The sequence below is a fragment of the Gorilla gorilla genome, chromosome 5 (assembly GCF_029281585.2).
Source record: "Gorilla gorilla gorilla isolate KB3781 chromosome 5, NHGRI_mGorGor1-v2.1_pri, whole genome shotgun sequence".
In the NCBI taxonomy this organism is placed as follows: domain Eukaryota; kingdom Metazoa; phylum Chordata; class Mammalia; order Primates; family Hominidae; genus Gorilla; species Gorilla gorilla.
This window is the reverse complement of record NC_073229.2, coordinates 134,573,570-134,598,143: the sequence shown is the minus strand read 5'-3', so window position 1 is coordinate 134,598,143 and position 24,574 is coordinate 134,573,570. Positions and strand designations below refer to the sequence as shown.

At 42.0% G+C, this 24,574-nt stretch overlaps 1 protein-coding gene across 2 annotated transcripts in view; it reads left to right on the top strand.

Annotated features, from left to right (window-relative positions):
* Window positions 1-21,025, top strand: part of SLC22A16 (solute carrier family 22 member 16) — a 52,009-nt gene extending 30,984 nt beyond the window's left edge. Inside the window, exons 4-8 of one of the 2 annotated variants that reach the window (XM_004044528.4) lie at window positions 2,855-3,386; window positions 6,783-6,910; window positions 9,661-9,770; window positions 14,371-14,470; window positions 20,627-21,025. In XM_004044528.4, coding sequence (XP_004044576.2) covers window positions 2,855-3,386; window positions 6,783-6,910; window positions 9,661-9,770; window positions 14,371-14,470; window positions 20,627-20,839 — 1,083 coding nt within the window. In that variant the 3' untranslated portion in view covers window positions 20,840-21,025. Of the gene's footprint in view, window positions 1-2,854; window positions 3,387-6,782; window positions 6,911-9,660; window positions 9,771-14,370; window positions 14,471-20,329; window positions 20,530-20,626 lie in introns of those variants that run through there. The other variant, XM_055391507.2, reaches the window with a different exon arrangement.
* The last annotated feature ends 3,549 nt before the right edge of the window (window positions 21,026-24,574 follow it).

The window sequence follows — 24,574 nt, the reverse complement described above, 5'->3', positions numbered from 1 at the left end:
ACATCCGTGAAATGTGGCCTTAATTTTCTGTGACTGTTTCCTTTGATGTTCATGGGGAATGGATTTGTGGGGGAATTCTGTGGATGGGAGACGCAGGCAGATTCATTTACTCAACACATTTATTGATCTGTCTACAGAGTGTAATGCTAAGTAAACCAGACCCAGCTGTCTCAGTAAGTCTAGTAGGAGAGGCAAGACGTTGATCAGCCATCTTCAAAAATAAATAAAATGTTGACGGTGAGGGCATAACATCAGTGGGTCTGGAGCGTTCACCAGGGTCTGGAGGGTCAAGGGCTTTCTCACTGTGAGGGATGGGTGAGAGAAGAATATTCCAGCAAAGATAGAAGTGGATGAAAGGGCCCTGAGATGAGAAAGAAAAGCCGGAATGTCTGGAGAATAGAGAGGAGGAGAGACGCATTGATGAGGCTGAAGGGATCAAGGCGGTTAGGTGGGGCTTTGTAGGATTGTCAGGATTTTGCTCTATCTCCTAAAGGCAATGGCAATCCACAAAAGGGATTCCGGGAATTCTGGCTGCTATGAGGGGGTGGATTCTGAGAAGATGTGAGGAGTATTATCGGTGGAAGGGATGGGTGTGAGTGGATTCACAGAGTGTTTTGGAGTTAGTTGTATATGGATTTTCTGAATCCAATGACAGAGGAAGTTGTAGCTGACTCATGAGAAATAATTAGCATTGAAAAACCTGACAGGGACAAATATTACAGCTTAATTTAACTGGGAAATTTATAGTATTTGAAAGTTATCACAATCTTTGTTAATGTAACAGCAGCGCTTACCAAAAGCGACTTCTGGATTCTTGGATGTAGGGTCCCAATGATCTGAGTCTTGCCATTACAAAGTTGCACAGGGAAATAAAAGATGTTGTCACAAAAATATTAAACTGATTATGAATACAGTAGTCCTCATCAAGCACCTCCCTGCCTCCTGCTAGTGTCAACCCTTTCTGACAGCCGGAATATCCTTGTAGGCTGGCCTCTTTGTGACTGTCCGATGCAAGGAGAAATTGCAGTTATTACAAGGGACACATGTTTACAAAAAGTCTTTAAAAGCAGTGAGGGAACAGGGGAACACTGCCTGAATCCTGCCTGCAACCTTTGGCCAGTAGGGATCTGGCAGAGAGACCTGTTAACTTTTGAAGAAATTAACATCTGCAAGGATAATCACATAATGAGCCTTTGAAAGAGTATGATTCAAATATCTAATGATTAAGAGAAGCCTTTGGGGAGTGGTGCTCTCGAATAATTTTACAAAAGTTAATTTTATGATTTGTGTTGTAGAAGTCAAATATGAAAAAATTTTGTAGAAAAAATTCTTCTCCTCCTCCTCCCAAAAAACCCATCAATGGACTCATTCTTTGTTTATTCCAAGAATGGTCACATATTATATTCTAATCACATATTGTAATCTAATTTTTATTAAAGATAGGCATATTTCCAAAATAAAGTTTTTCCCCAGTTTTCCTTCTTGTGGTAAAGTACATATAACATAAAATTTACTATCCTAACCATTTATAAGTGTACAGTTGAGTGATATTAAGTGCATTCATACTGTGGTGCAATTATCACCACTGTGCATCTTCAGAACTCGTTTTCATCTTGCAAAACTGAAACTCCGTCCATTGAATAATAACTCTCTGCTCCCTGTCTCCCTAGCCCCTGACAACCACCATTCTACATCCTGTCTCTATGAGTTTGGCCACTCTAGGTACCTCATGAAAGCGGAATCATACGATAGTTGTCTTTTTGTGACTGGCTTATTTCCCTTAGCATAATATTCATTGTATGCATAGACTACATTTTTCTTATCTATTCATCTATGGACGGACACTTGGGGGGTTGCTTCCATGCTTTAGCTGTTGTGGATAATGCTATGAGCAGGCATGTGCAAACATCTCTTCCAGACCCCACTTTCAATTCCTTTGGGTATATACTCAAAGGTGGAATTGCTGGATCATGCTGTAATTGTTTTTTAAGGAATCGTCATACTGTTTTTCCTAGAGGCTGTACCATTATACATTTCTCTCACACATTACACATGGGTTCCAGTTTCTCTACATTCCCGCCAAAACTTGTTATTTTTTTTTTAATTAGCCACCCTAATGTGTATGAGGGGGTATCTCTTTGTAGCTTTGAATTGCATTTCTCAATGATTGGTAAAAATTTGTATTTCTTCTGTTTGAAATGTCTGTTCAAAGCCTTTGCCCATTTTTGAATTGGATTGTTTGTGTTTTTGCTGTTGTTGGGTTTTAGGAGTTCTCCATAAAATCCCTTATCAGATATTTGATTTGCAAATATTTTATCCAGTTCTGCAGGTTGCGTTTTCCCTCCATTGATAGTGTTCTTTGATGCACAGTTTTAATTTTCATGAAGTCTAATTTGTCTACTTTTCTTTGCCTGTCAAAATAGAATTTTAATTAAATCAGGTTTTCTTACCACTAGTTAGCGTAAATTTTTTTGTCTCCATTTAGCAGTTAGGATTTAACAATAAGGACCTCCTGGATACAGATAACTTGATGTATGCATTTACAAGGAATGGAGAAATACATCCACAGTATAATGGAATATTTAGATGACACAAAAGACAATGTCTAACATTTATATCATAAATAATCTCTCAAGTTTTGCCATTTGGGGTGGGGAGGATGAGGGAAGATGAAAGGACCTATAAGAAAAAAAGATAGATCGGATTGAATGTCATTTTATACATCTGATAGGGGTTTCAGAAAGCAAGTCTTTGTCATTTTCTTTTTGGCCTATATGTGATTTGCAATGGGGTCGGACTCCTCAATAGTTATAAATGTGACCTTGAATATAGATCCCTATTATTTGTTTTTCAGGTTGCAAGTGGCTATCTCGTGGTGGGGTTTGTCTATGTGATGGAATTCATTGGCATGAAGTCTCGGACATGGGCGTCTGTCCATTTGCATTCCTTTTTTGCAGTTGGAACACTGCTGGTGGCTTTGACAGGATACTTGGTCAGGACCTGGTGGCTTTACCAGTTGATCCTCTCCACAGTGACTGTCCCCTTTATCCTGTGCTGTTGGGTGCTCCCAGAGACACCTTTTTGGCTTCTCTCAGAGGGACGATATGAAGAAGCACAAAAAATAGTTGACATCATGGCCAAGTGGAACAGGGCAAGCTCCTGTAAACTGTCAGAACTTTTATCACTGGACCTACAAGGTCCTGTTAGTAATAGCCCCACTGAAGTTCAGAAGCACAACCTATCATATCTGTTTTATAACTGGAGCATTACGAAAAGGACACTTACCGTTTGGCTAATCTGGTTCACGGGAAGTTTGGGATTCTACTCCTTTTCCTTGAATTCTGTTAATTTAGGAGGCAATGAATACTTAAACCTCTTCCTCCTGGGTAAGTAGTTACAGTATACTTAAATTTGGCAGTGAAGTGAGATTTCTACCATTTGTGTGTGTGTGTCTGTTTCTGTGTGAATTTGAGAAAAAGAGTATGTTTTTAATAGGCCCTTTAAAACCAGGAACAATACTGCCAACCATATTATTATGATATCTCTTAGCGTTATGTTGTAACACATGTACATATGAGGGGACTTCAACCAGTTCATGGAAAAATGGAATTAAAAGACAAAAATTTAAAACATAAACTTTCTCAACATGATTGCCATCAAGGTCAAGACACTTTTTTACGACATCAGCCATTTATTCCATCCTTGAAGAACTGAGGGTCCTGAGAATGTACCCATGTCAATGCAGTCCTATTTACACTATTAACTGAAGAAAAATGGGTGCCGCGTACAGACTTTTTAAGATTAGGAAACAGAAAGAAGTCAGAATGAGCCACCATGAGAACTGTTAAGGTGGCTGCCTAGTGATTTCCCATCAAAACTCTTGCAAAATTGCCCTTGTTTGATGAGAGGAATGAGCATGCCCATTGTCATGGAGGAGAAGGACTCTCTGGTGATGTTTCCCAGGCATTTTTCTACAAAAGCTTTGGTTAACTCTCTCAAAACACTCTTGTCATAAGCAGATATTTTCATTCTTTGGCCCTCCAGAAAGCTAACAAGCAAAATGCCTTGAGCATCCCCAACAAAAGTTGCCATGACCTTTGCTCTTGACTGGTCCACTTTTGCTTTGACAGGACCATGGCCCCCCTTGGTAACCATTGCTTTGGTTGGGCTTTGTCTTCAGGATCAGACTCGTAAAACTGTGTTTCATCTCCTGTTACAATTCTCCAAAGAAATCCTTCAGGACCTTGATCCCACTTGTTTAAAATTTCCGTGGGAAGTTCTGCCCTTCTCTGCAGCTGATCTGGGCACAACTGTTTTGGCACCCATTGAGTGGAAAGTTTGCTCAACTTTAATTTTTCAGTCAGAATTCTGTAAGCCAGACTAATTGAGATATCTATGGTATTGGCTATTGCTTCTGCTGTTAATCTCAGTCTTTGTCAATTAGGGCATAAACAAGATGTATTTTTTTCCTAAATGTGGATGCTCTGCCACTGTGGTCTTCATCTTCAATATCGTCTCGTCCTTTCTTAAAATAAGTTATCCATTTGTAAACTGCTGATTTATTTGGGGCTTTGTGCCCATTAACTTTTCATAAAGCATCAATGATTTCACCATTCTTCCACCCAAGCTTCACCATAAATTTGATGTTTGTTCTTGCTTCAATTTTAGCAGAATTCATGTTGCTCTAGTGGGAGCTCTTTTCAAACTGATATCTTATTCTTCTTAGTGCCTCAAACTAGCTCCTCTTCAGACACGTTCTAAGAAGTTAGTACAAATTTCTTTTAGTGCAGAAAAAATCTGAAAACACATGCATAGTTTTTTCATAATATGCACTTTCCATTAACTTTTTTTTTTGGAAACAGAGTCTTGCTCTGTTGCCCAGGTTGGAGTGCAGTGGTGTGATCTCAGCTCACTGCAATATCCGCCTCCTGGGTTCAAGCGATTCTCCTGTTTCAGCCTCCTGAATAAATGATATTACGGGTACATGCCACCATGCCCAGCTAATTTTTGTATTTTAGTAGAGATGGGGTTTCACCATGTTGGCCAGGCTGGTCTCAAACTCCTGACCTCAGGTGATCCACCCGCCTTGGCCTCCCAGAGTGCTGGGATTACAGGCATGAGCCACAGCACCCCGCCATCCATGACCTTTTTGAAAACTCCTTGTATTTTCCATTTGAAAAAAATGCATCAGAAGAATTTAGTCTCTCCCTTTCTGCCTTCTCTCCTTGCTCACCTTCTTCACACCCATCCCCAGCCCAGAGGTCCTCCCAGGGGTAACTTCTATAATGTTTGGGTTGTGCCCTTTCAGATCTATTCCTATGCATTTGTGCCGGACATTGTGGCATGTGCCTGTAGTCCCAGCTACTCGGGAGGCTGAGGAGGGAGGATTACTTGAGCCCAGGAGTTCTGGGCTGCAGTACTCTATGCTGATCAGGTGTCCACACTAAGTTCAGTATCAGTATGGTGACCTCCTGAGAGCAGGGAACCGCCAGGTTGCCTAAGGAGGGGTGAACCGGCCCTGGTCGAAAATGGAGCAGGTCAAAATTCCTGTGCTGATCAGATCTGTTTCTACGCATTTTCATATATTTGTGCATATTAATGTTTTATATTTTAACATAAATGAGATCACTCACTATATATTGTTCTTTGTAAGTTGCTTCCCTTTTAAAATTTAATATGCCATGGCTATCTGGCATCTCTCAACCTTCAAGTGTCCTTAATTTATAAATTTTAGTTGGTAAAATAACTTTTAAATACATGCAACTATAATTTATGTTGTTGTACTTCTTTCATTTTAATGGCAGGTTAAATCACTTTAGATAGCTTGAGATGTGACTCCTAGTGTAAACCAAATTTAAACTAAACCGTGAGAGAAATATTAGAAACCTCTTTTTATCCATCTAGTCTTAACTCCTGCTTATTTCTGTGTAGGCTGCCTGTATTTTATATTATCCTCAAAACATCTCGCTTCTAAATTTTTATACGTAGACATCGTGCCATCTCATTAAAGTGCTCTGACGGCACATCTGGTTATTTTTTCTGATTTCCTCAGCAGACACATCTGTTTTTGTTTATTATAGCTCAGCAGGAATTATGAGAGAAGTCGTTTTAAGAAAAAAAGATTTACTCTTTTTTTTGAAGCAAACTAACAAGTTTATAGAAAGAGCCTGTCTTGACTTCAAACTCATTCTCTATGACAATTTGAGATGGTGCAGTATCCCTAGAACAGAGTGGCCAATGGTAGGTGGGGTGGAGTGTGGATGCAGAAGCTTAGGACGGCTAGAAGTTTAGATCTTCATGACATAGTTTTTTACTTTTGCCAAAGACATAAATTGTCAAAAAACTGGGCAATCTCATAAATACAAAAATGTTTCCAAAGACAAACACACATGGTTTTATATTATCTACCGTTCTGGATTTTTCACTAGTACTCTTGCAGATGGGTGCTTCTGCTCAATAGTTCTCAGCTGTGAAATTTTTGAGCAAGTTTTCATCTCCTGAGACAGTTTGGGGCTGGTGGGAATTTGGGCTCTGGCTTTGTGCCATTTGCAGGTGCGAGGCGGATTATGAGCATTAGAGCATTTCACAGGAAACGCTCATCTTTACTGTAGTGAGTTTAAAAGTGGCGGGGCTGGCTGCCTCGCAGCAATTCTTGAGAGTTTCTAAAGGCCCCGGAAGTGAGGAGAGAGCTGCTCATGCCTTTTGGGTAGTGGGTTAGAAGACGGGGTCCCCTTTTGCAGTCAGGTGCCTAGACTTATAGAGGGCTGCTTGCTCAATGACAGGTGTAGTGGAAATTCCCGCCTACACCTTCGTGTGCATCGCCATGGACAAGGTCGGGAGGAGAACAGTCCTGGCCTACTCTCTTTTCTGCAGTGCACTGGCCTGTGGTGTCGTTATGGTGATCCCCCAGGTGAGTTATCTTATGTTTTATTTAGGGAATTGTTAGTTATACTGTGACAGTTTGATGGGAAGAATTTAGCTTATTACAGTTAAGTATGAAGGTCAATTCAGAGTATGATTTGGACAGAGTATATAATATTTAAAAATCTGTTTTCTTTAAAACATTCTTTTTCTGTTACATAAGTAATATGTGTTCATTTTAGAAAATTTAAAGAGAAAAATGTAAAAAAAAAAAAAAAGCCTAACCTGGGTGCAATGACTCACACTTATAATCCCAGCAACTCAAGAGGCTGAGGGTAGGAGGATGGCTTGAGTTCAGGAGTTCAAGGCTGCAGTGAGCTCTGATCACTGCCACTGTACTCCAGCCTAGATGACAGAGTGAGAACTCATCTCAAAAAATAAAAAATAAAAAGTTCATAATCCTAATTGCTAGAGATTACCAGTGTTGTATTTTGTAAACGCAATAATCTTGTGTGAGGAAAGTCGATCACACCTTCCAGCATCATCATACTGAACATTCACTCATTTATTCATTCAGCAAACATTTATCCACCATCTTTTATGTGCCAGGTGCTGAGAACACACAGTGCATCAAGTTTCCGTAAGTGTAACGAGAGGGCATATGGCACCCGTGTGTACTCTTTTGTCTAGGGTGGTCGAGGATGGTGTGCCTCTCAGAGGAGGCGACATGTAATCAGAAACCTGAATGAGGGAGGCAGCCATGGAGACATCTGAAGGATATGAGTCAGATATTCAAGACTGGTAGAGTTTCAGTACACTGTTTTTCATTGCAGGAGATTAGTAGTTTCCAATGTCTGGTATGCATAAACACCCCAAGGAGCTTGTTTTTAAAAACAGTTTCTTAGTGAGAAACACTACCCAGAATTTACTGAAATGACTTTCACATTCCCATATTTTGCCAAACTGCATCCCCTCAAAATACCTCTTGCATCCAGAAGTGCTTCCCCTCTTCCCAAAAAAGATGTTTTCAGATCTGTATTTTAATTCTTGATTTGCAAAATGTCACTATAACAGTACTTAAAATATTTTATTTAATGTTCTCCTGTGATTATATAATCATTAAGCAATAGTATATCAACATTTAGAGCAAAGCATTTTAAGTTTTGCATATCGTTTGAAATTTAATTTAAGCTAACAAGTGTCTTCCTTTTACAGTAGCACTTTACTTAATGATTAGGATCGGTGAGCCAAATATTTTATGTAATGAAATTTCCAGGTGATTGATACGCAACTAATTGAATGCAATAAAACTACTCAGGACAAGGAGGTCTCTGCCAATTTGAGAGAACTTCATCCACACCTTTAAAAAAGTAGTTTGCAGTGATGGTAGTTGACTAGATGGCAGCTGCCTTTAAGTTGGTGAAGAGTTGGGGAACACCAGAACCTTTGAGTTCTACACTAATAGGGAAGATGAGAAAGAGGCTGATGGAGATTTCTAGAAATAGAGCATTAACCCACAACGACAAATCTCTCCCCTCCAATAAATTTTTCCCCAAGTGATAATGTCAACACAATACAAATACTAATTTAATTAACAATTGTTAATTAATGTAATTTACAATTGTAATTAAGGTGACATTAGCTCTTTAATAGAGGCATCCCAGAATCTCAGTGACTTAACATAAAGGATGTTTGTTACCTGCTCGTAGAAAGTTCCATGTATTTGTACCTAGTTGGCCAAAGTGGGAGTGGTGAGTGGGTGTTTGGGTCCATGGAGTCATTCAGGGATGCAGGCTGACAGAGGCACTGCTGTCCTTAACACATCAGCCCCAAGGCCACCCTGGGTCTCAGCATCCAGCTGGCAGATGGGGGAGGAGGGAGATTTCGGAATACAGGGTGTCTTTGTTAGTTACCTTTGGAAGTGGAACACATTAGGGAGAATAAAAACCGAGGTGGAGGTAAAGGTTTTGCCATTGAGGAATGTATCAGCTGCAAACAAACAAATGAACAAAACAGTCTGTACTAATAGTTACCACTTTCAAATATTTTCTGAAGACAATTTATAAGCCAGGGATTACTGCCACAAAGGGCACAATTTGTTTTGTTTTTTTTAAGAAAAGTAAATAGATTAAATAGAGACAAGATCTCACTCTGTCACCCAAGCTGAAGTGCAGTGGTGTGATTATAGCTCTCCGTAATCTCGAACTCCTGGGCTCAAATGATCCTCCTGCCTTAGCTTCTCCAGTAGCTGGGACCACAGGCATGTACCATCACACACAGCTAATTTTTTTGTTTTTCTGTAGAAATGAGGTCTTGCTATGTTGCCCTGGCTGGCCTAAAACTCTTGGCCTCAAGTGATTCTCCTGCCTCAGCCTCCTAAAGTGCTGGGATTACAGGTGTGAGCCATTAGGCCCGGCTCACAATTTGTTTGTATGGCTCCTTGATTCATTCTGCTGGATCAGTCCCAGAAGGAGTGGGGAAATTCTTGGTGCCACCAGCACTATCAGGGCGTGTCTCCTTCCAAAACAGTCTTCCCAACTGGCTTTCATCACAGTTCAAACCCTCCAAAGTGGATGGGGAGAAGAGACACACTGAAACTTTCCTCCACATTTCGTAAAGATGGAAAGCTTTCTCAGACTGTGAGTAGAGTTTAATACATTCAAACAGAAAAATAAGGCTCTTCATTGTTCTGAAAAAATACTGAAGGAATTAGAATGTTTTAAGTAATGATTTTAAAGATTTTCTATTTTCCTTTAAAAATACCACTTGTGATGATCTATTCTGCTAAATTTTTTTCAGAAACATTATATTTTGGGTGTGGTGACAGCTATGGTTGGAAAATTTGCCATCGGGGCAGCATTTGGCCTCATTTATCTTTATACAGCTGAGCTGTATCCAACCATTGTAAGGTAAGGATGAATTGTTTTTTGGTTGTTTTCCTGTTATCTTTCACTTGTGTGTCATTTCATTGTATTTGGCCTTTACATGTAAAAACTTTTTCATAGAAGTTACCTGGATCTCTGAGATGGGAAAATGACACGCTGATACTCATTTTGAGTCTGAGGCTTTGTACCATATTAGTGAGGATATTAGATGAATTATTTTGAAATAACACTCTATTATTCCAAAAACATTTTAAGTTTCAAGTACCATAGACTTCCACTGAGTCTCTGTATTGACTCAAAGGTAATTTCTCAGGATGTGTCTCTCGATGTTCTGATGCCAATTGTGTTAGTCTGTGTGGGCTGCTGTAACAAAATACCACAGGCTGAGTGGCTTAAACAATAGAAATTTATTTTCTCACAGTACTGGAGGCTGGAAGTCCAAGAACAAGGTGTCGGCAGGTTTGGATTCTCCTGAGGCCTCGCTCCGTGGTCTTCAGGTGGTGCCCTCTTGCTATGTCCTCAAGGGGTCTTACCTCTGTGTGCATTGCTGATGTCCCTCCCTCTTCATATAAGACACCAGCCATATTGGATTACGGCCCCACCCTAACAGCCTCATTTTAACTTAATCACCTCTTTAAAGACCTTATCTACAAATACCATTACATCATAAAGTACTAGGGATTCAGACTTCAACACTTGAACTTTGGGAGGCACAACTCAGCCCATAACATCAGTAATCATTGGCTCCCTGAGATTACCTTATCTGGAAGTTCTCAAAGCTGGCAGCTCGTCAGAGTCATTGAGGCATTTCATAAAAAATACCAGTCTTGGGTCCTTACACCAGACCTGCTGGATCAATCCAAGAATGACACTGGGGATTTTTTTTTTCTTTTTTCGAGATGGAGTCTCATTCTGTTGCCCAGGCTGGAGTGCAGTGGTGTGATCTCGGTTCACTGCAAGCTCCGCCTCCTGGGTTCAAGCAATTCTCTTGCCTCAGCCTCCAGAGTAGCTGGGATTACACGTGCATGCCACTACACCTGGCTAATTTTTGTATTTTTAGTAGAGACGGGGTTTCACCATGTTGGTCAGGCTGGTCTCGAACTCCTGACCTCGTGATCCGCCAGCCTTGGCCTCCCAAAGTGTTGGGATTACAGGCATGAGCCACCAGGCCTAGCCGAGACTCGGGATTTTTAACAAGACTGCAGGTGACTCTGAGTTGCCACCCCCCCCCCCCCCCGCCCCCCCCGCCCCCCCGACACCCTTTGGGAATGTCTGATGTGATTCCCACTGATCTGGGAACCTCAGGGACTTCCAAGCTTTTACAAAGCTTTTCCAAACACATTTTACTTGGAAACTGTTTATGTGGTGAAGATGACAGAGGTCCTTTGTGGAAGCTCTGTTGAGTACCTGGAATCCCCCCAGTGCTCCTGCCTTCTTGCTTCAGGGGGCTGCAGCAGAACTTCCAGGTCTTAACAGTACATCCTTTGTAAACCACACTTCTTGTTGCAGCCCTCATGTCCAGATAAGACAGCTGCGACCAGGGAGATCAAGTACCTGGTGCAAGACACACAGCTGGGACCCCAGCTATAAAGGGAAGGGATCTTTTCTCTGATTCTCCATTGGATTTTATTTTATTTTTTTTGAGACAGAATCTCACTCTGTTGCCCAGGCTGGAGTCAAATGGTGTGATCTTGGCTCACTGCAACCTTACCTCCCAGGTTCAAGTGATTCTTCTGCCTCAGCCTCCTGAGTAGCTGGGATTGCAGGTGTGCACCACCATGCCCGGCTAATTTTTGTATTTTAGTAGAGACAGGGTTTCACCATGTTGGCCAGGCTGGTCTCAAACTCCTGACCTCAAGTGATCCACCCTCCTTGGCCTCCCAAAGCGCTAGGATTACAGGTGTGAGCCACTGTGCCTGGCCCGTCAGAATTTTTGACTCTTTTTTTTGCAAAATGATCCTGTATTTTGAAGTGTAAATAGTGATTAGGGTCACACTGCTGCCAAGAGACGCTTGTCCCACAGATCTCCCTCTGTGAAATTCCGTAATAGTTTCCTATCTGCAGTCCTCCCTTAAATCCTCCAAGTGGCATTTTCCTAACACCTGCTTTATCAATGGAAGTTTTCATTTTCTAAGGGAAAAAATTTGTTAGTGAGCTTGGATAATTTCTTAGCCTATTAAAGACCCAATCTTAATGGCAACAAATAAACAAACAAGATATTAAGGTTTTTCACAGGAAACTTATTAAAAAATCTAACTGCTTAGCTAGTGGGTTCATGCCTTTTAGGAGTATATTATTTGTCATGTGTTACAAGTGTGAAAAGTAAGTGACTTTCTGTAGAGATAAGTCCATATAACACCAGCCCAGAGATGCCTCCTCCTTGTCGCCACAAGCAGGAGGGATGTAGGACCTAGAAAATCCATTAGTCAAGAGGTAGGATAAATCCTTCCCTAGGAATTTTCCATGCTCACACACCTGCCTGCTGAAATGCTAGGGCAGGCAGCCCTGTGGACCAGGATGGGTAAGTACATTTGTGTTGACTGTAGATAGATTAATGGATATCTAGATGGACGGATGGATGGATGGATGGATGGAGGGATGGAAGAATGGATAGATAGAGTAGGTACACATATGTATCTAAGAAAAAAGTTTATCAGACTAATATGTGACCAGGGGTATAGAATAGCAGAGGAATAACTCCCTATGTAATTGTCTATCAGCCCAGTTGTCTGAGAGTAGAGTTTTTCTTCTTCCTTCGTACTTCCCCTCTAGGTCAGCCAGAGTGCTATTACTAGACCACTCTCGCAGTCTAATAATAAATACATCTTCTGTCCATTTTACAGGTTGTGGAACTGGAATTCACACAAGATTAGGGTCGTGGCCAAAGGCACCTGGCTAGTCAGTGACCCATCAGAACTCAAATCCACATCTTTTGGCCCTATCTGTCACCCAGTGAAATACATGAGAATTTTTATGGGAGACAGTGCTTAACATTAGCGAGGGATAAGTTGCTAGCAGTAGAGCTTTAGTAGCAGAGGGGAAGAAGGTATTTTGGGGTAAGGGCTTTGTGGACTCTTCTCAGATCATATTGGGAAAGTGGCAGCCCTGCGCAGATGTACAGTAGCAGACAGGCAGAATAACAGATTACATTCTAGCACTTACAGGCTGACAATGGTGGAGACTAGTTGAATGCAATAGAGAGTGAAGTTGCATAATTGCCAACTTGCATTGTGGCTTTGGCTCCCTTGTGGCTGACCCAAGGAAGAAGCTGCTCTAAATCAGGGAGAATATCTTTGTCATGTGCTGTGGGACCCTTCTGGCCTCTCAGGTGGATTTCTGCTCAGCCAGGGAAAGCTTCAGATTTTCCCAGTTCAGAATTCAGATTGGACCAGATCCATGCAGTGCCTGGCACATATTAGACTCTCGACACACATGTGCTGAGTGAATGCATGTTATACGCTAAGAAGGTGACAATCCCATCAAATAATGTCAATGTGCATTGCAATTATGAATATTATAGTATTTTTTAAGATCTTTTCTTTGTTGGCTTGGTTGTTGGTTTACAACCACAGGTACATGACCTCAAAAAAATCCAATATGTAAATACTTAATACAGGAAATCTTTAACCAACTCTATGAGCTCCCTAAACACCCTAACACTGCATGCAAAACTTTACTTATGTATGATTTCTTTCTCAGAAGAATGCCATACTTTTTATCAGTTCTTTATAAATGTGTGTGACTGGAAAAGATGAGGCACCGTTAATTTATAGAGGTACTTACTCACATAAAAGGACAGTCTTTCCTTACTAACATTCTATACATTTTCTCTAAGTAACCTTTAAAGAAAAGCACATTAAGATATTCCTTGACTCTAAAAAGTTGAAATAGAACAGTACACAGGTATACAGATACTTTGTTCTCTCAAATTCCCACTCCTTACCTGAAACAAATTACTGCTCTAGAAGACCTTATTATTCTTAATGTTAGGCTGGATCAGTACACACAAGGGCCTCACCTGCACAGCAGATGAAGAATGGCTTACCTCCACACTCCTACCTCTTTTTTGTCATGAATTGTCTTGAATTATGTGCATGCTTATATACACCACTGTTTCACAAAATGTAGGTGTTGTGATTCTTGAAAAATTTAAGTAAAATTATTTTCAAGCTTACGTTTTTTTTACGGTCATGTGTTGCTTAATGATGGGCACACGTTTTGAGAAATGCATCCTTTGGTGATTTCGTGGTTGTCAGAACATCATAGAGTGAATTTACACAAACCTAGATGGCCCAGCATACTACACACCCGGGCTGTGTGGCACAGCTTATTCCTCCTCGGCTGTGACCCTCCACAGCATGTTACTGCACTGAATACTGCAGGCAGTCGTAACACAATGGTAAGTATTTGTGTATCTAAACATATTGAAAGATAGAAAAAGTCGAGTAAAAATGTGCTATTATAATCTCGCGGGGCCACTGAGGTTGACTGAAACGTTGTAATGCGCTGCCTGACCGCCCTTATCCTTGTTGGGGAGGGTGGGAAAGGAGCTGCAGGAAACAGGTCCCTCAATCCCCGGGTCACTTGTGCCTTACTTGTCTCAGCCTCTCTCCTCTGTTTCCAGATCGCTGGCTGTGGGAAGCGGCAGCATGGTGTGTCGCCTGGCCAGCATTCTGGCGCCGTTCTCTGTGGACCTCAGCAGCATTTGGATCTTCATACCACAGGTGTGCTTCAGTTTGCAGACCCTTCCCGAGGGGGCACGGAGGCAGTTTCTAATTGCCTATTAGCAACTTCTCTATTGTTATTTATTGAAAGCCAGTACATCATTTCCTAATGGGGTTTGTAGAAACAACCCCATTACCAACAGCTGGCCAGTTGGTGAGTAGGGTGGTGGCTGCTGTGCGATTGGCCATTGGTGGCCTTCCACCACTGCTGAGCTGTTCATTACAACTCTGCCTGCCACAAAAGGGCGTGTCCTCACCCTTCCCTGGAAGCCAGGCCTGGGGAAGGGAGAGCTCTGGTCTCTGTCCTCCTCAGGGCATCTGCCCCCACCCCCTGGCCCGGCCTTGCCTCTGTGTTCCCACTGAGTGCCTGCTGGGCAAGGCGAATTCTGGGGGCTGCCTGCTCCAAAAAGATTCTGTGATGCCTAATGGAGAGCATTAGGAACCCATGGTTCTCAGTTGACCTGAACCTGAGGGGCTCCAGCAGTGTGAGCCATTTGCCTGGCTTTCAAAGAGTGAGAGCAGGGACGCTTAGTTTGCAGAGCCTCAGGTAGGGGCTGAGAGGCTGGGAAGGCACGTGAGCACCGCTGCACCTGGCTTTAGTGGACTCTTCTGCTCAGGAAGAAGATGCGGGATGGGTGGAGGGCAGGTGTGACTTGCCAGCCTGCAGCTCCTCCCTCTCCCTCCCCTCCAGTGCCTCCTTTCTCTTTTCTGATTGCCCCTTAGACTCAGGCTGCAGGATTTCCTCCCAGCCTCCTCCCCGCCCCCTGCATGCATCACCTCTCCTCCCGGCTGCAGGCGAGTGTTTCCTCCAGCCTCATGGACATTCTCCCTGGATGTTTCACCACAAACTCAATGTCTCCCAAGTAGAACTGGCCAGTGATACCTGTCTCCCACTTTTGGTTAAGGATAGGTCAGTGGCCTCAAGCATGACACTGTGGCATTGTCTTCTTATTCATCCTGTTCTTTCATCACCAAATCCTCACATTCTCCTTCAAAACTACCCCTGCATGCCTGGTTCCAGTGCCTCCCAGTCTTCTCCTTGCGCTTCATCCCCCACCCTGTCTGAGTAGCATAGAAGGCACGATGGCCATGACCCAGTGCCCCTGTCAGCTTCAGAATAAAAGTCCAAACTCAGCTGTTATCCAGGGCCTTTCCCGATTGACCCCCTGCACAGCTCCCCTGTTCTGTTCCTCATGCAGCTTCCCTTCCTCTCCAGACTCAGCCCCACTGCAAGCCTTCCCTTCTCCTCCCTGTCCTCATCCCACCTCCTCCCCTTCCATGCCACTGCCCAAACGGCCCCTCCAAAGACAGCGCTCCTCTCTCATGTACCTGTTAAGTAGCCTTCCAGGTATCCGCTTTCCAGGAGGCCAGCCAGATCTAGTGACCCCATCTCTCCTTTTCTCAAGCATGTCTATACAGCATTTAGTGGGTGCCTCTTTCAGTTGCTGTCGCAGTGTGGCTTTATTATTTGTGCGTGTGTCTTCATCGCCCCAGTCAGGCTGTTGTGCTTTGCAGAGCAGGACATTTTGCATCCCCACAGCTGGGCCTAGCCAAGTGTTTCCCTCAGCTCGTGTGCCACTCATGCTGTCATTCACCTGCTATTTTAAATCAAATAGATTGACTTTTGGAAATTAGCTTTGTCCTAAACAATAATATCAGTGAAGTCATGGATGTTATACTAATTATGTGTTTTTCTAAAAGACACTAACATAATCTCACAAGTAATAAAACAGTGCTTGGCATCCCCTGGAGTTGCCTTGTACACACAGCAGGTACACATATGGCTCTTCGGGAATCGCTGGCTTGGCATGAGTGTCTCCCACGTCCCCGGAGCAGGCGCTCAGTAAAGCGCTTGGATGTGCCATTGAGTTGTTAGATCCCAGCCACTTTCTCAGGCTGACTCTGAGGTTAAGAAACCATGTGGGCTGTGTGGGAGGTGTTTTGGGGGAGTCTACCACCCTTTTTAGGTCATGAACTTTTCTAGAAGAATCTCCTTTGTGCTAGCACTTGTTTTCCTTATTATTTTTTTCAAAAAAGATAAAATGAAAAAGTGTTTATTAAAATAATAAGTTGAAACGTGCAAATATAAAATAGATAAATTTATAAAAGGTAATTACCAGAAATAAAACCAAATAAATATATTTTTAATGGATTTCTGTAAGGCTCAATTAAGGACTACAGACTCAGAAGGGATCTCTAATTTTATTTAACAGATATTTAAACAAGCTCCTTTTATTTTTATTATTCTTCTGAGACAGAGTCTTGCTCTGTCGACCAGGCGGGAGTGCAGTGGTCTGATCCCAGCTCACTGCAACCTCCACCTCCCGGATTCAAAAGATTCTCCTGCCTCAGCCTCCCAAGAAGCTGGGACTATAGGCGTGTGCCACCAAGGCTGGCTAATTTTTTAAATATTTTTTAGTACAGACGGGGTTTCACTATGTTGGCCAAGCTGGTCTCGAACTCCTGACCTCAGGTGATCTGCCCATCTCGGCCTCCCAAAGTGCTGGGATTACAGGCGTAAACCACCATGCCCTGCCTAAACAAGCTCTTTTTGAACATGCTTTACAAAAATTAGTCTTCATATAATTCAGATACTGTTGTTCTCTTCATTTTACAGATGAGGAGACTGATGGACAGAAAGTAATTATTAGCCCAGGGTCACACGCCTTAAAGGTGACAGAGCTGGGATTTGAACCCAAATACCATGCTCCCTTGACTTTTACACAAGGTCCAACAAACAATCTATACAAAAGTGAGCACAGAGCAGTCAGCTCCTTGTCCAGCCTGGCCCTGAGTGGCCCGTCCCTTCTCTAAGACAGCCTCTGGCCACAGGGTGTGGTGTATATTTACGGAAGTAGTCTGTGAATGTGCTTCCTTTGGATCTAAGGAGTATTACCTATTGTTTGTAATGAATCAAAAAAAAATCAAATTTCCCATTAAACTTGTTTATGGATGTCAAACTGCCTGGGGAGCCAGTGTTTTCATTTTGAGAAATGAAAACTCTGATCTGGAAGATGTTTATATTTTCTCTTTTGAAAAGAGGCACATGAAAAATCACTCGTTCTGATGCTTTTATTATTAACCATTATTTTCTAGTAATCTAAAAAAGGTGGACAAGTAATTAGCTTTTTGTGTGCTCATTAACTCATTTGGCAATCGTTGACTGAGTGCTGGTTTTGAACTAGCCACCCTGCTAGGTGCTAAGGAGCAGATGAAATAAATAGCCTGTCTTGAGAGATGTCCAGTCTGGTGGGAAGGGCAGGAGAGCAAATCACCACCAGTCCCGAAGAGAAGGGCTGGAGTGGGGAAATGCCAGGTATGGTGATTTAAAAGATACAACAGCAGTAATGATGGAACATTAAGAAACATCTTGTTTTTCAATATATAATAGCAGTAGGGCAGGCGCGGTGGCTCACACAAGTAATCCCACACTTTGGGAGGCCAGGGGTTTGGGACCAGCCTGGCCAATATGGCGACACCCCGTCTCTACTAAAAATACAAATATTAGCCGAGCGTGGTGGTGCGTGCCTGTAGTCCCAGCTACTCGGGAGGCTGAGGCAGGAGAATCACTTGAACCCAACTGCCTGACTAGTCTTACTACCAAGCTAAGAATATATATATATATATGCATGCAGTAACGAGAGCTTGCATGTATTGGCTACTTACTGCAGCCAGGCACTGTTCTAAGTGCCTTTTGCGTAATATTTAATTTCATCCTCTCAACAGTCGTTTGCGACAGATACTATTCTTTCATCCATTTTATAGAAAAGGACTCTGAGGAGCAGAGAGGTTAAGTAACTTGCCCAAAGCCACACAGGCAGCAGGTGGCAAGTACCCAGGCAATGTGGGTATGGAGATTATAAAAGGGTCAAGAACATTTCTTTTTCTTTCTTTCTTTCTTTCTTTTTTTTCTTTTCTTTTCTTTTCTTTTTTTTTTTTTTTTTGAGATTGGGTCTCACTCTGTCACTGAGGTTGGAGTGCAGTGGTGCAATCTTGGCTCAATGCAACCTCTGCCTCCTGGGCTCAAGCGATTCTCCCACCTCAGCCTCCCAAGTAGCTGGGACCACAGGCATGTGCCACCACACCTGGCTAATTTTTATATTTTCCATAGAGAATTTCACCATATTGCCCAGGCTGGTCTCGAACTCCTGACCTCACGTGATCCGCCAGCCTTAGCCTCCCAAAGTCTTGGGATTACAAATGTAAGCCACTGCACCCAGTCTTTGAGAAGTTTTTTTTTTGTTTTGTTTTGTTTTGTTTTGTTTTGTTTTGTTTTGTTTTGTTTTGTTTTAAGACGGAGTTTCACTCTTGTCGCCCAGGCTGGAGTTCAGTGGCACAATCTTGGCTCACTGCAACCTCTGCCTACTGGGTTCAAGCAATTCTCGTACCTCAGCCTCCCAAGTAGCTGGGATTACAGGCATGTGCCACCTCGCCCGGCTAATTTTGTAATTTTAGTAGAGACAGAGTTTCACCATGTTGGCCAGGCTGGTCTCGAACTCCTGACCTCGGGTGATCCACCCACCTCAAGCCTCCCGAAATGCTGGGGTTATAGGCGTGAGCCACCATGCCCTGCCCTTTGAGAGCTTTTCTTTTTGCCAAGGGAAAATAGCCAGCAGAAAGGAAAAGATCAAAAATATGTGAGAAGGAGGTTGGACGATGGATGGAGGGAGATCTCTGAGGAGGAGGTGAGAGGCGATGGGGTCTGGAGAGTGTGAAAGGATCCGCCTGGCCTCCCTCCAGGAGGAGGGAGGGGTGGGAAAGGGGGGACTTATTTCAAAGTTTGGTTTGGGGTTTGGGGGATTGTGGGGAGCTGGTCAGGGGAGCGGGAGTGAGGAGGAGGTGGAGAGGTATGATTTGTTTCCTGCCTGACTAGTCTTACTACCAAGCTAAGAAGAAAAATTCCATTCTGTTCTGGATCTTCCATTTGATTCTATTTGGCTTTTAGACTTACTCAGTGTTTTTCAGACCCTGACTTAGGGCTCTTCTGGGGTTTCTAGATCACTGGATATACTTGCCGTGTCTTGAGAGACTAGAAAACGTCTTTAAAATTCCTTTGGAATGTCACTTGAAATTCTGCTACTGCATCTGGGTTAAGCTTACTCATATATTTCATATATTTCTAAGAATTAGGTTATCAGTGCTCTGCAAAACAAAATGAAAAACTGCCTTCCCAGGTCTCGTCTGTTATGGATGTGATCTGGCATCACTTCACACTTGCTCTATGTATTTTATGATTCTCATTCTCAGAGGCTATAAACATACCAAGTGTGTAGATTTATCAGAAAAGCCATACCTTAATTTATTTTTATAGGGTCTTTCCAGCAAATATATTTTGCTGAAGGAGTTTAAATTAAGTAAGGACAGATTGTGTTTTTACGGATTGTATAGAGATTTAGCTCTGTTAATAAAAACCACCCAGCATCTTCATGATGATAAACAGAGAATAGATATGCAGACTTTAATTTTTAATGTGACCTGCATTTTTAAAAGCAAACACCTTGGCGCTAGTCTAAAAGGCTGCCTTTTATGTGTCAAAATCTGGAAAATAAAGAAATCACACGGAACTGTATAGGAAATTATATGGATCCCTGCCCCATAAAGTAGCAATTTGTTTTCACTGCCTTTGTTTAGCTTCCCCCAAATTCCGTAGATTCTGGTTGATTGAAACCTGTTTTCATTCATTCATTCCCTATCATTTACTGAACTCTGATAGTGTACTGATTATTGGGACAGGGACGGGGTTGACTAAGACAGTCCCTGCTTGGCATGTCCTGACCCAGGGCTCAGTTACTTGTCTTCTCCACAAGATTCTGGGGTCTGGAAAGATGGGGTAAGTGTCTTTTTTCTTTCTGACCACAGCTCCTAGGACAGCACCTTCGGGAGTAATAATGCAGGCAGTAGCTGGCAATTAAGGAGGCGCTCCATGGTGGGTCATGAAGGAATAAATGAGTGAGTGATGAGATTAAACCTCGTTGATGAGGAAAAGAACTCGAAGTCCAGCACAAGTAACCAAAGATCTCACCGAGTAATCACAGTGACAACTGTTATGTCAAATTCAATTCCATTACCCTCTGAAAACAGTTAGGAAATTCTATTCTCCGAAGGGTGCGTTCCTTTCTTGATGTGTCACTTATCATTATTTTTAATTCCTTCTAGTTGTTTGTTGGGACTATGGCCCTCCTGAGTGGAGTGTTAACACTAAAGCTTCCAGAAACCCTTGGGAAACGGCTAGCAACTACTTGGGAGGAGGCTGCAAAACTGGAGTCAGAGAATGAAAGCAATTCAAGCAAATTACTTCCCACAACTAATAATAGTGGGCTGGAAAAAACGGAAGCGATTACCCCCAGGGATTCTGGTCTTGGTGAATAAATGTGCCATGCCTGCTGTCTAGCACCTGAAATATTATTTACCGTAATGCCTTTGTATTAGAGGAATCTTATTCTCATCTCTCGTATGTTGTTTGTATGTCTTTTTAATAAATTTTGTAAGAAAATTTTAAAGCAAATGTGTTATAAAAGAAATAAAAACTAAGATGAAAATTCTCAGTTTTAAAAACTGCTTTCTTATTGCTGCAAAATATTTTTCAACATTTGTTCTTCTATGTAGTTGATTCTCAACCTTTCCCCACCACCTCCCTACCATGCATGCCAGAGGGAGTTCACCTATTTCTTTTTTTTTTTTTTTCTTTTTTTTTTTTTGAGATGGAGTCTCACTCTGTCGCTCAGGCTGGAGTGCAGTGGCGCGATCTTGGCTCACTGTAAGCTCCGCCTCCCGGATTCACACCATTCTCCTGCCTCAGCCTCCCGGAGTTCACCTATTTCTATCCACGCCAGTGCCACCCCTCCACGGCTTCCCAAAAGAAGGGGCATGTGAGAATGCATTTCTTTTGACAAAGCTCCTGCAGATTCTATTTCTGATATTTTTTCCCCTCTTATGAGAATCATAGCTCTAAAAACAATTCTTATTCAGAAATGCCCTCTCAAAAAATGCTTGCCTTCACAATTAAACCATAAAAAATCAGAGCTACAAAAATGATGCCATGCTTCCCAGAACCTTGAGCCAAGAAGGCTTGAATGTGCAGACAGTTGTGCTTATGTTTGGTTCAGATAAGGGACACACACCTGCCAGGGTCCAAGAGTGAGCTTTCTAGTCTGGTATTCTTATTTTTCCCAAATTTACCAAATTCTCCCTGTAAGTCTCCTTTACAGCCCACAGAGGCTGTGACTTTTTAACCCACTGCAAACTTTTTCAGTTGGCAGATCATCCAGGAAACTGACTTTAAGTACCATCTGGATTTGTTGCCATTGTAAAAATGTTTGTAAGTATTCTTGCCTTTAAAAAAATAATTTACACGAAGATTTTACTCTTTTGTTTTACTATACTTTTTCCCAACTCTACTTAAAACCATAGTCTTTCAAAAACATTAATATCCTGGACACTTCAACTGCAAATTATGTCATCATCTTATCTGTGGAAGAATGCATTTCAGATTTACAGTCAGTTTCCCATAGGTTTTGGGTTTTTCCTTACTGTGGTTTCATCATAATTTCATTTTTTTGTTGTTGCTCTTGAGATTTTGCTGTTAGGTATGTCTTATATCCTGCATTTGAATTGGTGAAACATTAGCATTATCTGCAGAGGAAAGTAAAAGAAGGCAGTTATATAGATGTTGTGAGTTTGAAAAGCATTTCCAAGGGGGAAAAAAAGGAGGGATTTAACCTGAATTACTGATTTTTTTATATGAGTTTAGTTCCCTGGGTAATTGCTTAGTTCTTCACTTGGTCTTTCCATTAACAAAGAAAAAATAAAGCCAAAAACTTTTCTTCCTTTATAAAAGAAAATAACATATATAGGAATTTATGGAGAAAAAGGAGGAAGACATTTATTGAGCCTTTCTCTTATTTCTTATTTTGTCTCTTTTTTCTTTTCCCTCAGCCCATTTTTCTACCGCCATTAAAATTTTTCCTCTTAGTTAACATTTGATGCTTTCTTTCTTTCCTTTTTTGAGATAACATCTGGCTCTATCCCCCAGGCTGGAATGCAGTGGGCTCACTGCAACTTCCGCCTCCTGGGCTCAAGCGATCCTCCCACTTCAACCTCCCGAATAGCTAGGACTGCAGGCACCTGCCATCATGTCCAGCTAATTTTTGTATTTTTTGTAGGATTTGTATTTTTTGACAGGATTTCACCATGTTGCTCAGGCTAGTCTCAAACTCCTGAGCTCATGCAATCCACCAGTCTTGGCCTCTTGAAGTGCTGGGATTACACAGGTGGGAGACACCTTGCCTGGCAATACTTTCTTGACTTTACTTTTATATTCTGTTAGTTTGCTAAGGTGATCATAGCAAAATACCACAGACTGAGTGGCTTAAACAAGAGAAATTATTTCTTCACAGTTCTGAAGCCTGGAAGCTCCAGACCATGGTGCCAGCATGGTTGGTTTCCTCTGACACTTCTCAGGCTAACAGCTGGTTGCCCTCCTGCTGTCTTTTAACATGGTCATCTATTTGTGTATACACACCCCTGGCTGGTATCTTTCCTTCTTCTTTTAAGGCCATCAGTCATATTGGACTAGGGCTCCACCCCAATGACCTCATTTTAACTTAATCACCATTTGAAGAATCTCATCTCCATATATGGTTGCATTCTGAGGGTTGAGATTTCAACATATGAATCTTGAGGCATTTCTTTACATTTTTTATTGCCCACTGTCTTTGTCAGCTTGAGCTGCTATTCAAAAAATACCACAATCTGGTCAGCTTAAACAACAGAAATGTATTTCTTACAGCTCTTGAGGCTGGGAAGTCCAACATTAATGTGACAGCAAGGTAGGTTTTATTCCAGGGCTTTCTCTCTTGACTTGTAGGTGGCTGCCATCTCACTGTGTGCTCACAGGACCATTTCTTTGTATGCACAGATGTGGAGAGACAGCAAGCTCTCTGGTGTGTCTCTCATCATAAGGGCACTAATCCCATACAAGGGCCCCACCCTTAGGAACTCATCTAACTCTAATTACCTTCAAAAGACCCATCTTCCAATATCATCACATTGATGGTGGGTAGGGCTTCAACATACGAATTTTCAGATCATGACATCTACGTATGTATGACTGTATCAGTCAATGTCTAGTCAGGAAAACAGAAACCACTGGAGATAATTCAAACAGAGAGGAATTTCATGCACAGTTAGTTATAAAAGTGTAGGAAAGACTGGTGGAACAAAATGCAGAAGTTACCTAGGGATCAGGAAGCCACTACCATGGCTGGGTTGGGAGCCCACAAGCCTGCACTTTCTGCTTCCACTGCTCGGGCTGAAACCACGTTTCTGCTGCTGACCAGAAGTCTAGGAGCCCACACCCCCACTGATTCTACTGAAACTGCCGATTATGCTTTCAGCTGGAAGGGGTTGAATTTTTAGATTAAGTTAGGGAAAATTCACTCTTTTTTCTGGTATTGACTCTTCTATCCATTAGGTTATCTCTCTCCATTTACTTAGGTCATCATTAATATCTTTTAATGAAGTATAATTTTCTCCATAAAGGTTGTACATGTTTTTTGTTATATTCTTATATGTAAATTTCCATTATAATTAGAAATGAGAAGTTTCTAATAATTATATTTTGTGACTGTATATTGCTGGCATAAAATAGATTGATTTTATATGTTGATTTTGTATCCATCAACCTTGATAAAAGTATTTTTAATTCAAAAGGAAAAAATTTTCTTTATTGGGGCAGGGTGCAGTGGCTCATGCCCATAATTCCAGCACTTTGGGAGGCTGAGGCAGGTGGATCACCTGAGGCCAGGAATTCGAGACCAGCCTGGCCAACATGGTGAAACCCCATCTCTACTAAAAATACAAAAAAACTAGCCAGGCATGGTGGTGTACACCTGTTAAGCCCAGCTACTCAGGAGGCTGAGGCAGGAGAATTCCTCGAACCTTGGAGGCAGAGGTTGTAGTGAACCGAGATCATACCATTACACTCCAGCCTGGGCAACTCTGTCTAAAAAAAAAAAAAAAAAAAAAAAATTTTTTTTCTTTACTGGAAGAAAAATTAGGCTTTTTGTTGTAAAAATTCACAAATGTTTATCGCGCAGGAAGCCA